General features: G+C 40.6%; 1 protein-coding gene across 7 annotated transcripts in view; it reads right to left on the bottom strand.

Annotated features, from left to right (window-relative positions):
• Positions 1-13,869, bottom strand: part of CAMK2B (calcium/calmodulin-dependent protein kinase II beta) — a 241,961-nt gene that overhangs the window by 147,743 nt on the left and 80,349 nt on the right. For all 7 annotated transcript variants that reach the window (XM_006892147.1, XM_006892153.1, XM_006892151.1 and 4 more), the window contains exon 2: positions 4,182-4,276. In XM_006892147.1, the coding sequence (XP_006892209.1) occupies positions 4,182-4,276 (95 nt within the window). The remainder of the gene's footprint in view (positions 1-4,181; positions 4,277-13,869) is intronic.

Raw genomic sequence — 13,869 nt, 5'->3', positions numbered from 1 at the left:
TGTTAACTGAAATATGTCAATTGGTATACCATCTATTCCTGGGGCCTTATTTTTTGCCATTTCCTTCAAAGCAGCCTGAACTACTTCTTTCATCACCATAGAATCTTGCTCATATGTTGTTTCATGAAATTCTTCTGTGTCAGTCAATTCCTTTCAATACAGTGACTCAGTATATTCTTTCCATCTTCTTTTAATACTCCCTGTTTCATTTAATATTCTGCTGAAAGCATCCTTGATTACAGCAACTAGAGGTTTGAATTTGTTCTTCAGTTCCTTGAGCTTAAGAAATGCTGAGCGAGTTCAGTCCTTTTGATTTTCTGACCCCAACTCCTTGCACATTTCATTGTAATATTTTACTTTGTCATCCCATGCTGTCTTTTGAAATCTTCTATTCAGCTCTTTAGTACCTTGAATTCTTCCTTCTGCTTTGGCTTCTCTGCGCTCCAGTGCAATTTTGAGAGTCTCTTCTGACATCCATTTTGGTCTTCTCTTCCTCTTCTGTCTTTGCAATGACCGTTTGCAAATACGTTTTTTAAGAGACATAAACACAGGCTATATACATGGATTTCACCTGATGGTATGCATAGGAATCAGATCAATTACATCTGTGGAAAGAACCGCTGGAGAAGCTCAATATCAGCTGTTAAAACTAGACCAGGAGCTGATTGTGGAACAGACCACCAACTACTCATATGCAAGTTAAAGCTGAAGTTGAGGAAAATTAAACCAAATCCATGGGAACCAAAAATATGACTTTGAGTCTATCCCACCTGAATTTCAGAACCATCTCAGGAACAGGTTTGAAGCCTTGAACACTAATGAGCGAAGACCAGACGAGTTGTGGGAGGATATCAAAGGTATCCAGGAAGAGTACAAACGGTCATTGCAAAATAATTAGGCATTTTATGTATGAAAATAATATGGAATGAAGGGTGCATTACAGGATAAGTTGGGGGGAAGGAGGAAAGAAAATGTACAGTGAAAACATAATATTATACTTTATAAATGTAAAAAAGGGGGGCCTGGAGGGGGAGAAGACCAAGAACAAATGGTTTTGCTGATAAATTGTATCAAACCTTTAAAGTAGCGTTAACACCAATTCTACTTAAAGTCTTTGAGGAGGGAAAAAAAAAGGAGCAGAAAATATATCACAATGAGACCAAAAGTCAACAAAGATAAAAAAAAAGACATATCCTATCAATACTGATGTAAAGATCATCCACAAAATACTAGCAAACAAAAAAAAATTTAAAAAATAAAAATAAACAAATACTAGCAAATCAAATCAGATATCACATAAAAGGCTGACAGAGTAGGATTTATCTCCAACATGAAATAGTGGTTCAATATATGAAAACCAGTCAATGTACTACAGCACATTAGTAGAGTGGCGGAAACAAACACACATATGTTCACCTCAGTAAATTCCCTAAAGTATTTGACAAAACTCAATGTCTTTTAAGGCAAAAATACTCAGTGAACAAGGAACATAGAAAACTGTAATAGAGGACATATTTTAAGTAATCAAAGCTAACTTATTCTGAATGGTAAAAAACTGAAAAGGTTACTTTTAAAATTGAAAATAAGATAAAGAGGTCTGTTTTCATCATTGTAGTGGATATTTTTTAACCCAAACAATTAAGCAAGAAAAGACAGACCTCATGAGGCATTCAAACTGGAAATAAAGAAGTAAAATGATTTGTATGTCTGTACATAAAAGAATATAGTTACCCATCTAGAAAACCCCAAAGAATCTAAGGGGAAACTACTAGAGATAAAAAGTGCAGCAAGTTGCAATGTACAAGATCAACATATAAAATCATCCACGCTTCTGTACACAAGTGGTGAACAATCCAAAAATGAAATGGAAAAATAATTGCATTTATAGTACTGTTGTGAGCCAATGAGTCAAACTGACTCACAACTGACCCTCGAGCTGTTTTCAGAGGCAGTAAATAGAGGAGATTGTCCATCCTTCTCCCACAGATACACAAAGAATTCACAACTCAACAAGACAAACAACCCAATCTAATCTAAGTAGACATGTCTCCAAAGAAACTACACAAATGGCCAACGGACACATGAAAAGATTTTCAACACCTTTGGTCTTTAAGAAAATGCAAATAAAAATCACTGCTCCATAACTAATCAATGACTGTAAGAGGATTAAAAACAAACAGATAAAATCAGAAAATAATTATTGAAAGTGACACAGAGAAACTAAAACCTTAATTCATTGAGGATAAGAGTGTAAAATGGAGCAACTGTTTTGAAAATCACTTTGGAAATTCCTCAGTTAACATAGAACCACCTTCTTACTGTCAGTCATTTTTAACCATGGTGGCCCCAGCTAATAGAGTAGAACCACCTCATAATGCCTTCTTTTTTTTTAAATTTTTTTTTAATTTTTTTTCTCATAATGCCTTTTAAGTTGTAATTTTTATGAGAACAGATCTACAGAGCCACTGTCTTTCCACAGCAGGCCAAAAAAATCATCACCCCCACTGCCATCAGGTGAGCTCCTCGCAACCTTGCTCTGGTTTTCTATGGCTGTTAACTGGTCCAGGAGGAGGCCCTCCCTGCTTCTCTCACAGAGCAGATGATAGATTCAAACCTTTTGATTAGAAGTACATAATGTAAGGCACATAGGGTTGCTATGAGTCACAAGCGACTCGACGGCACATAACAACAACAATGTAAGGCACTATGCCACCAGAGCTCCAGAATTACCATATGACCCAGCAGTTTCACTCAGGTGTATAGCTAAGAGAAATGAGAACATATGTTCACATGGAAAATATTTGTAATGTAACAGCCAGAAGGAACAAAGAAAATGCAATATTCCATTTTCCAGTATCATTCAGTCATAAAATAGGAATAATATTCCATTTTTCTGCCAATAAATATTCAACTATAAAGCCAATAACTAAGATGCATGCTATACAAAAGGTCATATATTAGAGGATTCATTTTACATGAGATGGGCAGAATGGACAAATCCATCTACAGAAACAGAAAACATATTGTTGATTTCTGGGGATGTGGGGGTGGACAATAATGGATAGCTTTCTAACTTGGAAGAGGGAGGTCTACAACTCTGTGAATACAGTAAATCCCACTGAGTTACACAATATAAAATGGTTATTTGTATGTTAGGTGACTCTCACTTCAATTGAAAAAAAATAAAAGCAAGGGCTCACAGGGTTTGAACTCTTAACAGGAGATTTGGGAGAGGGCTGAAGGCAGCAGAGCTCTGTGCTGGGTTGGATGTTGCCAGGGAACGTCTAACTGGAGGTAATCCTATGGCTGGGTTTCTTAGTAAGTGTTCCCTGGAAAAGGGAAAACTAGATAGAAGCTAAAGTTATTATTAGTGAATAAAAATGACTACTCACGTTGTCCAGGCCAGAGGTGCCCTGATTTTGTCTGTGAACAGACATGACTGTGAAATGGTTGTGGTTTTGTCTTGATCACTTGTGGTCACAAGGTGGCTTTGTGTAACATTAGTGGTCTGTGAAATTATGTACAAAACTAGAACACCGAAGCCAGCTCCTGGTTATAAGAGGCTACTTTTCTTTTCTTCTCAAATCTGTAAATTCAATGTAACTTCATTTTTAAAAAGAGAAATGCTAAGCAAACTTCCTGGGTTTTGACCACTACCAGGACCCAGAGTCAGGATTCTGCCTGGCACAATCTGCTGAGGGTGTGCAGCCTTGTCCTTCTAAAGTCCTTCTAAGTCATGCAGTTCATCCTCTCACCCACAAGTCATCAGGGTGAATGATATTACCTGACCACCATCAGCAACCTGTGGCCCTACTCACAACTCCCCAGCCAGCTCTGGAGGCAGAGGTCTTTACAGTGTTGGGAAAGGGAAGTGAGAAGAGGGCTCCATAGACATCCAAACCCCAGAGTGACAGTGCAATCCAGGACACTGGAGGGGCTGCAAAGGTTCCCAGAATTTGAGGGTGCAATCCTGGTCAGATTAGGTCTGACTGGGGCCTGCTCCCATTCGCTAGACTCTCCACCCCACAAATCCCATTCCACCTGCTCTGGTCCCGGTGAGATGAGAGACAGGCTGTGCCTCTGTGTGATTCTAAGAGGACAGATGACTCAAGGCACTAAGCCCAAGTCCAGGGCAGAGCAGCCCTGTTTGCACCCTTGCACTCTGGTGACCTTGGCCCTACCTCTGGCAGACAGCTTCTTGGTGTTGATGATCTTGGCTGCATACTCATGTCCAGTGCAGAGTTTGACACAGCGTCGGACCACAGAGAAAGCCCCCCTGGGGAGGAAAACGTGAAGGGGAGGGAGGAAAGTGAGGAGAGACAGACAGAGAGAAAGAGAGAGAATTGATTAATCTCCCCATAAGCACTCAGCATCCAGCCTCTAGCCTCACTCAGTTAGATATCAGGGACTCAGAGAAGGGTAACCACATAGAAGGGAGCCCCCACTCATGAGGGCTGACCTTGGCAAAGACTTGTCACCAGCTGCAGCTGGGAGAGCCCTGGGGACAGGTAGCAGCAAGTGTGGAGCCCTGTGGAACACAAGAATCAGGAAGCTCAGGAGTGCTGGCCTGGTCCTTGTCTTGCAACATGGGTAAGGCAGTTATTTCTCTGGCCTCAGCCTCTACACTGGTCAGCCTGCACAATGTCATCTGAGGTCCTTTAAAGAGCATGCATGTGCTGGCACTCTAGGTCATGTCCCCAAAACACATCCTCTGTGACTTGTGGTCACTGGAAAGGGCTGCTGCAGTCTGGAAGGAAGCTACATGTTTAGGGCACTACTGCTCACATGCACCTCCCACTCTTTCTAATTCTCTAGTTCTTCCACATGTCCACAGAGGTGGAGGGCCAAAGAGCAAATCTCTGGGCCACAGAGCCAAGAAAAGAGGAAGCACAAGGAGGACAGAATAAGCTAGCAAAGTTCCTAGCCATGCAGGGGGCCTGAACACAACCCACACTATCCTTAAAGGGGAGGGTATAGGTGGGCTACATTTGGGGCCAGCATGGACTTCTCAAGAGGTGAAAGGCTAAGCTTGCAGAGGGGAGGTGGCAGGAAGGACACTGTTTTCTTTCAAGGCCTTCTGTGGAATTGGAGCTGTCACTGCAACTGAGTTAATTTGATTTCCAATCATTTTTTAAGATTAGACCCTGTTCACATGGGTGATAAAACATGGGAACAGAAAATGCAGAGGAGAGCCAAGGCCAGCAGCAATGAGGGCCTCAGCAAAATTGGATTCATAGACCACATTCTAGAAAGAGGGCCTGGAGGAGCACGGCCAGAGGTTGTCCACCTAACCACTGCTGTCCCTCTTCACACCCTACAGTGGTGCCCCAAGGCCTGCCATAGCCCTTCAGCCTACCCTTGTCCAAACCAACCCAAGATGCTTCCTTCTGCACAGTATGAGAAATAGGCATAGTTATGTGTGCTTTGAAAAGCATAGATGCAATTCTGAAGCACTAGTAACACTTGTCCAAGTCCTGAAAAAATTCCCTCTTACCCCAAGGAGTGTGGCTCTATCCAAACATCACTTGCCCTGTGAACAATTACCCCTCTTCCTGGCTTTAGAGCTCACTCAGGCAAGGTCGACTGATTACAAATACCAAACCAAACCCAGTCTTGGCCACACAGCCAATTCAAACCCATGGAGATACAACAGGCCAAATTAGAACTATCTCACAGGTTTCCTGAAGCCGTGAATCTTTACAGACACAAATTGCTGCATCATCTTTCTCCTGCAGAATAGCTGGTGGATTTGAACCATAACACTTTTGATTAGCAACCACGTGTTTACTATTGCACCACCAAAGCACCCTTTTAATACAAACATGTACCCTCATTTCCATTCTTGTTTACACAAAACAAGCCAGTGCTCCAGTCAGAGTTCTTAGCTCAGATGTCTGCTCATCCACCCCTCCTTTACAACCTAGGGGCTCATTCAGGACTGGAAAAGCTGGGTTCTGAATGGAGAGGGCTCCACTGACTTTCAGGGGAACCATTCCCATGAGAATGGGTCTCCCTGTATAAGAAACTGAATGTCAACAGGTTGAAGCCTCCAGCTCCAACTCCTTGGGATGCAGCTCCTATTAGGGTTCGAATTGAGTTTGTTGTTGTTAGGTGCCATGCATGTTGAGTATGACTCATAGTTACCCTATGAACAACCGATCCAAACACTATCTTATCTTGTGGGGAATTGAGAAAGTCAGGGAAAATAAGAGGAGGCTGGGTGAAGAGAGTGTTAGAGGTGGTCCTGTAAGACAAGGAAGTCCTGAAAAGTCATGATAGGAGGCCACAAAAGGAAAAAAATCAAATGAAGCATCTAAGCACGAGCCCTACCCAATCAAAATCAGGGAACCAGTGACTTTGGACTTAAGTAGCTCAATCCTGGCATCTGTAGTGTTTTAGGAGCATGGATAACATCAAGAGCAATGGACCATAAAATGGATTACCCACCAATTTGTGAACTCTGCAACATCTTCCCAGACTCAAGTCCAGAAGCCAGCTCAAATGTGGAAGTGAGCCAGCTCTATTAATTCACAATGCACGTAGCACAGGTCGCCCTTCACTTTACTTTCTGAGAAATGGCCCATGTCTCTCTCTGGGACATATCATTTTTAGTAAAGCTGGCTTTCCTTTCCCCTTCACTCCTGTCTCCTTGCCTTTCCTCAGCTGCGTGTTCTAAGAAGGGATCAGCCCAGATGAAATTTATTTTGAGCAGGACAAACCTTTTCGTTTAGACCAGATTATGACCAGGAGATTCATCCACGTCCCATCTTCCTATTGTCTCCCACCTGGTTCAGTTCTTTATGCAGGCAAGGGAGACCGAAAATAGGCCACTGACCACACGGTAACACTTCCTTAAGGCCAACCTGAGGGCTCTGGTGGGAAGAGGGCTTGGTCAGGCAGCCCTAAGTGTACAGAAGTGGAGAGTCCATGAAGCTTCCACCAACAGGATATCTGCTACTGACCAGGGACAGACCAGGTATTGGGTTTAGTTTTTGCATTTCTCTTTCTAGCTTTAAATAATTATAGAGTCACAGCTGCCAAAGCTCACAGCTCTTGCTGATCACACTTAAAGCAAACTAATAGATATGGTAACTCAGGCGGAGTATTGGAATGTGGAATATGATAAGCATGAATGTAGGAAAATTGGACATTTGTTAAAAAAGAAATGTAATGCATAAATATTGACATACTAGAAAGATCCTTACTATTGAAACAATAGGCAACATCATGATAGATGAAGAAAAGATTGAAACTGTCAACAACTTCATCTTACATGGATCTACAATCAATACCCTTGGTATCAGCAGTCAAGAAATGAGAAACATGTTGCACTGGGAAAATCTACTGTCAGAGACCTCTCCAAATTATTGAGGAACAAAGACGTCAGCTTGAGGACTAAGGTGAGTCTGATTCACACCATTGTTTTTCTGATCATCTATACACATCTGAGAGCTGGACAATAAATAAGGACGACAGAAGAAGTATCAATGCCTTTGAGTTGTGGTGTTGGAAACTATAGAACATCCTATAGACTGCCAAAAGAACAAACAGATATGTCTTGGTGAAAGTGGCAAAAATGATGAAGCCTCACCTCCCATATTTTGGTCATGTTGATACGGATGCACTATTTCTTGGAGAGGGACATGATACGTGAAAGAACAGAGGGTCAACAAAGGAGAGGACGCCTCTCAGCCATGTGGATTGACACAGTAGCTGCCCCAATGGGTTCTAATGTGTGATGTGTGAGGACAGCACAGGCTAGGACAGGGTAAGATCTTTTGTTCATAGGGTTGCTCTGGGTTGTACTTAACTTGACTGTACCTAACAACAACTTTGTTACAATCACTGTTTCAATCCATCTTATTGAGGTTCTTCCTCTCTTTCTCTGACACTCCATCATTTCCAGTATGATTATCTTTTTTTCTAAGGATTGATCCCTCTTGACAACATGGCCAATATATGTGAGACAAAATTACACCATCCTTGCCTCTAAGGTATACCCTGCTTGAACTTCCTCCAGGAAAGATTTCTTTGTTCTTTTGGTATTCCATGAAATATTTAGCACTCTTCTCCAATACCACAATTCAAAGGCAATTAATCCTTCTTCTGACATCTTTTTTCACTGTTCAACTATCAGACATATAGAAGTAATCGAAAAGACTATGGTTCAGGTTCATCTTAGTCTTTAAACTGGCATCTTTCCTTTTTTTAGCACTTGGTGAAATCCTTGACATATTTACCCAATACAATATGTCTATGGATTTCTTGACTGCTGTTACCATGGGTGTTGATTGTTGATCCAAGCAAGCCTAAATAATTTCAACCTTTTCTCTATTTATCCTTTGGTCAATAGATGAGGATTATTGTTTCCTTGATGTTGCTCTTAATCTAAATTGAAGGCTGTAGTCTTTGATCTTCTTCTGGAAGTGCTTCAAGTCGTTTTCACTATCTGCAAGCTAGATTGTGTCATCTGCATGATGCAGGTTGTTAATGAGTCTTTTTCCAGTCCTGATGTCACATTCTTCTTCATATAGTCCAGATTTTTTAATTATTTGTTTAGCACACAGATTGAATATGTATGGAGAAATGCTACAGTCTTCCTTAAATGTCACCTCTTGTCAGGTCTTCCAGGCCCCAGTGAGAACTCTTCACATACCCATCACAGTTTCTTTATGGGGGCCTGATCTAGATGGTTGGAGTCACAAACCACTAAGCCACCTACGTTACCCCTGGGCATCATCACTAGTATCCACACAGGTAGTGGCTTGTCTGGAAGAAGTAATTATACCTGTATTACACATGTACGTCATGAGAATAAACTCAAGTGAGGGACCTGGCTCACGCCAGCACTACAGTGGCCTGTGCTATTACCCATACAGTCCTCCAACAGGGCTCAGCAGAAGTTCAATAAAAGACACCTCTGCTTTTGTTTCTCAACTGAGTGCCAGAATGGAGTCTGGTGTAGTCTCAGGGTTCTGCTACTCTCTTGATCTCCCCCAGAGCAATGCCCCATCATATGCCTTGACCAGTAGTTGATCTGCACCTACTGGTCAGGTGGGCACTGCCCAACTTCCTCCCAGGCATCATAAGTGCCTTTAAAGGCCTGCTTAACTGAACTGCTCAAGCAAACTGCTCAGCCAGACTTCCACCAAAGCCAACCAAACATGCAAACAAAATTAAAAGGTCAGGAAACTTGGATAAAGTTAGTCAGGCATGTATTAATTTTGTTGGCCAGCATTTCCTAGGCTGGGTTTTCTTAAAATATCATTCTCTGCCCACCTGCTCCACCTCTGTGGGGAGAAATACTCTCACCACCCTGCACCCCACCATAACCCTCCCTCAGGAAGGGGGCAAAAAGGATGAGCTTCTGAGAAGTGCAAGTGAGGAGGGGCCAGGCCACTTCTATCAAGGGGAAACAAGACTAACAGCAGCCCTGTACCATCTCAAATAAGCAGAGATGACTGTGTTAGTCATTCCTAAAGACCCGGCGCAGGGCTGCTCTTCTCGTTTGCCCCTCCACATACAGATGAAAATAAGACAAAAGCACAGTTAACAGTGATTTCCAGCACTGAGGCAGGGCTGATGGGAAGAAGGAGAAAGCAACAGCAAGTACAAATCTAGAAGGGAATCCAAGAGGGACTTTTCTCTCCATCTCTCCTACCTGTTACTCACCACAAACAACAGCCAGAGCCAGGGGAGGAGACAGAAAGAGTGGGTGACAGTGCAGGAAAGCCAGTGTCTTTTCTTTATTTGTATCTTTTTTTCCCCTTTTAGCGAAGGTTCACTAAGAGATTAGTTTTAATTCACTCATGCACATTTTTCTAACTCCTCTCTATTCTCTTTGCAATGTTGTTGGTATGTACATAGTGTTTCATAATTTTCTTCACATAGGTCCTTTATGTCTCTAGTTAGGTTTATTCCTAAGTATTTCATCTTGTGGTTAGCAACTGTTATTGGTATTGTTCTTCTCATTTCCTCTTCTATGTTCTTTTTGCTTCTTGTATGTTGATCATGAGTCCTAGTATTTGCTGAATTGGTCACCTATGTCTAAGAGTTTTCTTGCTTAATCTCTAAGTTTTCAAAGTACACTATCATTTCATTGAAATATAGAGATAGTTTTGTCTTCTCTTTGCTAATCTGGATACTTCTTATTTACTTTTCCCGCCATAGAATATTGAAAAGGAGTGATAATAGTGGGCATCCTTTAATCTCTTATTCCTTTAATCTCTCTCCATTGTGAATAATGTTGGCTGTTGAATTAGAATTCTTTCCTCTCATTCTATTTTGATGAGTGATTTTATTAGGAAAGTGGTTGGATTTTGTTAAAAGCCTTTTCTGCATAAATTGAAATGATCATATGGTTCTTATTTATTTTATTTATATGATGGATTATATTTCTTTTTTTTCCTTATGTTGAATCATCCTTGCATACTTGTTATGAATTCCACTTGGTTATTGGTCTTTTAATATGTTGTTGGATTTTATTGAATAGGATAGGATTTTGTTAGAGGATTTTTTAATTATAATTATTAATTTTAATGAAAATTTACAGAGATTTTGGGTTTCCATTCATTCATTGTTGCACTTTTCTCCCTGCCCACCCTTCCACTCCAGTTCATTCTTTTCTTTGAAAAGTAAAAGGAAAAAATCTTTCATTATTATACAATCCCTCCCCTCAAGTCCACTCCATTTGTTCTGGACTTATGTCATGACAAAAATACCTAATCATATATACCTTTTAAACAGTTCTCTTTCTCATCTGTTTCAATGCAGTATACATAATTTATCCCATCTTCCTCAGTCTCCCCCACCCAATGTCAGTCCCATTTTACAACAGTGGTACCATGCAGTATTTGTCCTTTTGTGACTGAGATATTTCACTCAGCATAATGTCCTCCAGAGTCACCCATTTTGAATAATATTGCATGAGTTCCTTGTTTTTCAGTGCAGCATAGTATTCCATTGTGTGAATATACCAAAGCTTCTCTATCCATTCATTTGTTGATGGGCATGTAGGTTGTTTCCAACTCTTTTCTATTGTGAACAGAGCTGTGATAAACATGCGCATGTGTATTTCTGCTTGGGTGGCAGTTATGGTTTCTTTGGGGTATATTCTCAGTAGTGGAATTGCTGGGTCAAATGGTATTTCTATTTCCAACTTTTTTGAGAAAGCACTATACTGCCTTCCATAGTGGCTGCACCATTAAGGATGAAAGGATTTTTGCATCTATGTTCACAAGAGATATTGGTGCGTCATTTTCTTTTTTTGTGATGTCCATGGCCATGGCCTATATCAGGCATACCTTAGTCTCAAGACTGACATCATTGTTCTTCAGTATTCTGGAGAAATCCCTGACAGCAGACTTTCCCAATGCAATTCATCTTTTAATTTCCTGGATTCTGGTACCAAGAGTGTTGACTGTGGAACAAAGCAAACTGAAGCTCTTAACAATTTCAGTCTTTCACCATCTACCATGAGGCTGCCAATCGGCCCAGTGGTGAGAATTTTGTTTTCTTGATGTTGAGTTTCAATCCATAGTGAAGGCTGCAGTCCTTGACCTTCTATAGCAAATGCCTCATGACCTCCTCAGTTTCGCCAAGCAAGGTTGTGTCATCTGCATAATGTAGGTTGTTAATGAGTCTACCTCCAATCCTGATCCACATTCCTCCTCATAGGGCCCACCATCCCAAATTATCTGTTCTGCATATAGATTGAAAAGGTATGGAGTTAGAAAACATCCCTGCCATAAAGCCTTCCTGATTTTGAACCATTCCTTACTCTGTTCTAATGACTGCCTTCTGGTCTAAGTATAGGTTTTACATTATCACAATCAAGTGTTTTGGGATTCCCATTCTTCTTAGAGTTAGGCACAGTTTGTTGTGATCCACACAGTCAAATGCCTTTGCATAATAAATGAAACACAGATAGACATTCCTTTGGTACTCTCTGCTTTCAGTCAAAAATATATCTGACATTGGCAATAATACCTCTAGTACCACAGCCTCTTCTAAACCCTGCCTGCACATCTGGCAGTTCTCTGTTGATGTGGTGTTCCGGTCGTTTTTGTATAATTTTTCAGCAGAACCTTGCTTGCACGTGCTATTAATGATACTGTTTGATAATTTCTGCACTCTGTCGGGTCACCTTTCTTTTTTTTTTTAAATTTAGGTTGTTTATTTTTCATTTCAATGAACATCTACAGAGATTTTGGGATTCCATTCATTCATTGTTGCACCCTTCTCCCCGCACAAACCTTTCTTTAGAATGGGAACAAATATCAATCTCTTCCAGTTAGTGGCCAGGTGGTCGTCCTCCCGATTTCTTGGCACTACTTGATGAATGCCTCCAGGGCAGAGTCTATTTGTTGAAAGATGTCAATTAGTATGCCTTCAATTCCTAGGGCCTTGTTTTTGCCAATTCCTTCAGAGAATCACCACAGGCTTTTGCTCATACATTGTTCCATGAAATTCTTCTGTGTCAGCCAATTCCTTTCAGCACAGTGACTTTGGACACTCTTTCCACTGTCTTATAACATGTCCTTATCATTTAATATTCTGCCCAAGGCATCCTTAAGTATTGCAACTTGAGGCTTGAATTTGTCCTTCAGTTCCTTCAGCTTAATAAATGCCAAGCAAATTTGTCCCTTTTGATTTTCTGAGTCCAGCTCTTTGCATATTTCATTACAATACTTTGTTTTGCCTTCCTGAACAGCCCTTTGAAATCTTCTGTTCAGCTCCTTAACTTCTTGATTTCTTCCCTTTCCTTTGGCTTCTTGGTTCTCTAGTGTAATATTCAGAGTCTCTTCTGACATCCATCTTAGTCTTTTCTTCCTCCTCTGCCTTTATAATGACCTTTTGCATCATTATTCTTTTGTAAGAATATCGATATTATTCTTGATATCCTATCACAGCTTATCTGGTCTTTGGTGTTCAATGCCACAAACCTCTTCTGAGATGATTTTGAAATTCACATGGGACAGACTCAAGATCAAATTTTGCTTCCTGTGGATTTTATTTCACCTTCTTTAGCTTCCCCTTGAACTTGCATATAAATAGCTGGTCTGTTCCACAATCATCACCTGAACTATTTTTCACAGCTGATATTGAGCTTCTCAAATTTATTATAGGTTTTTAAAAAAATATTCCATTATTATCCTTTTAACTTCTATTGGATCTCTGGTGGTGATGACCATTTAATTTCTCATTCATATTGTGTCTTATCTTTCTTCTGCTTTGTTAGGTTTGCTAGTGGTCTGGGGTTTTTTTTTAAATTATTAATGTCAATAAAAATTTACAGAGACTTTGGATTTCCATTCATTCATTGTTGCACTTTTCTCCCTGCCCCCCCACAGTACACTCTTCTCTTTGAAAAGTAAAAGAAAATTTTTTTCGTTATTTTACAATCCCTCTCCCCAGGTCCACTCCACTATGCAGCCTTCATTCTGGACTCCTGTCATGACAAAAATACCTAATGACACTCATCTATTTCAATGAAGTATACATTATTTATCCCATCATTCTCAGTCTACCCCCAACCCCAATGTCAATCCTGACTTACAACAGTGGCACTATGCTGTATTTGTCCTTTTGTGACTGAGATATTTCACTCAGCGTAATGTCCTCCAGGGTCACCTATTTTGAATAATATTTCATGAGTTCCTTGTTTTTCAATACAGTGTAGTATTCCATTGTGTGAATATACCAAATCTTCTCTATCCAGCTCGGTTCCACAATCAACAGTCGGGAAATTCAAAGGTGTATTGCATTGGGAAGGTCTGCTGTCAGAGACCTCTCCAGAGTACTGAAGAGCAATGATGTCAGTCTAGGAACTAAGGTGTGCCTGATATAGGCCATCATCTTTGCAATAAT

The sequence above is a fragment of the Elephantulus edwardii genome, unplaced genomic scaffold (assembly GCF_000299155.1).
Source record: "Elephantulus edwardii isolate Elephantulus edwardi_28Jun2011 unplaced genomic scaffold, EleEdw1.0 scaffold00111, whole genome shotgun sequence".
Classification (NCBI taxonomy): domain Eukaryota; kingdom Metazoa; phylum Chordata; class Mammalia; order Macroscelidea; family Macroscelididae; genus Elephantulus; species Elephantulus edwardii.
Note: the sequence above shows the minus strand (reverse complement) of the source record. Positions and strands in the feature narration are given on the sequence as shown.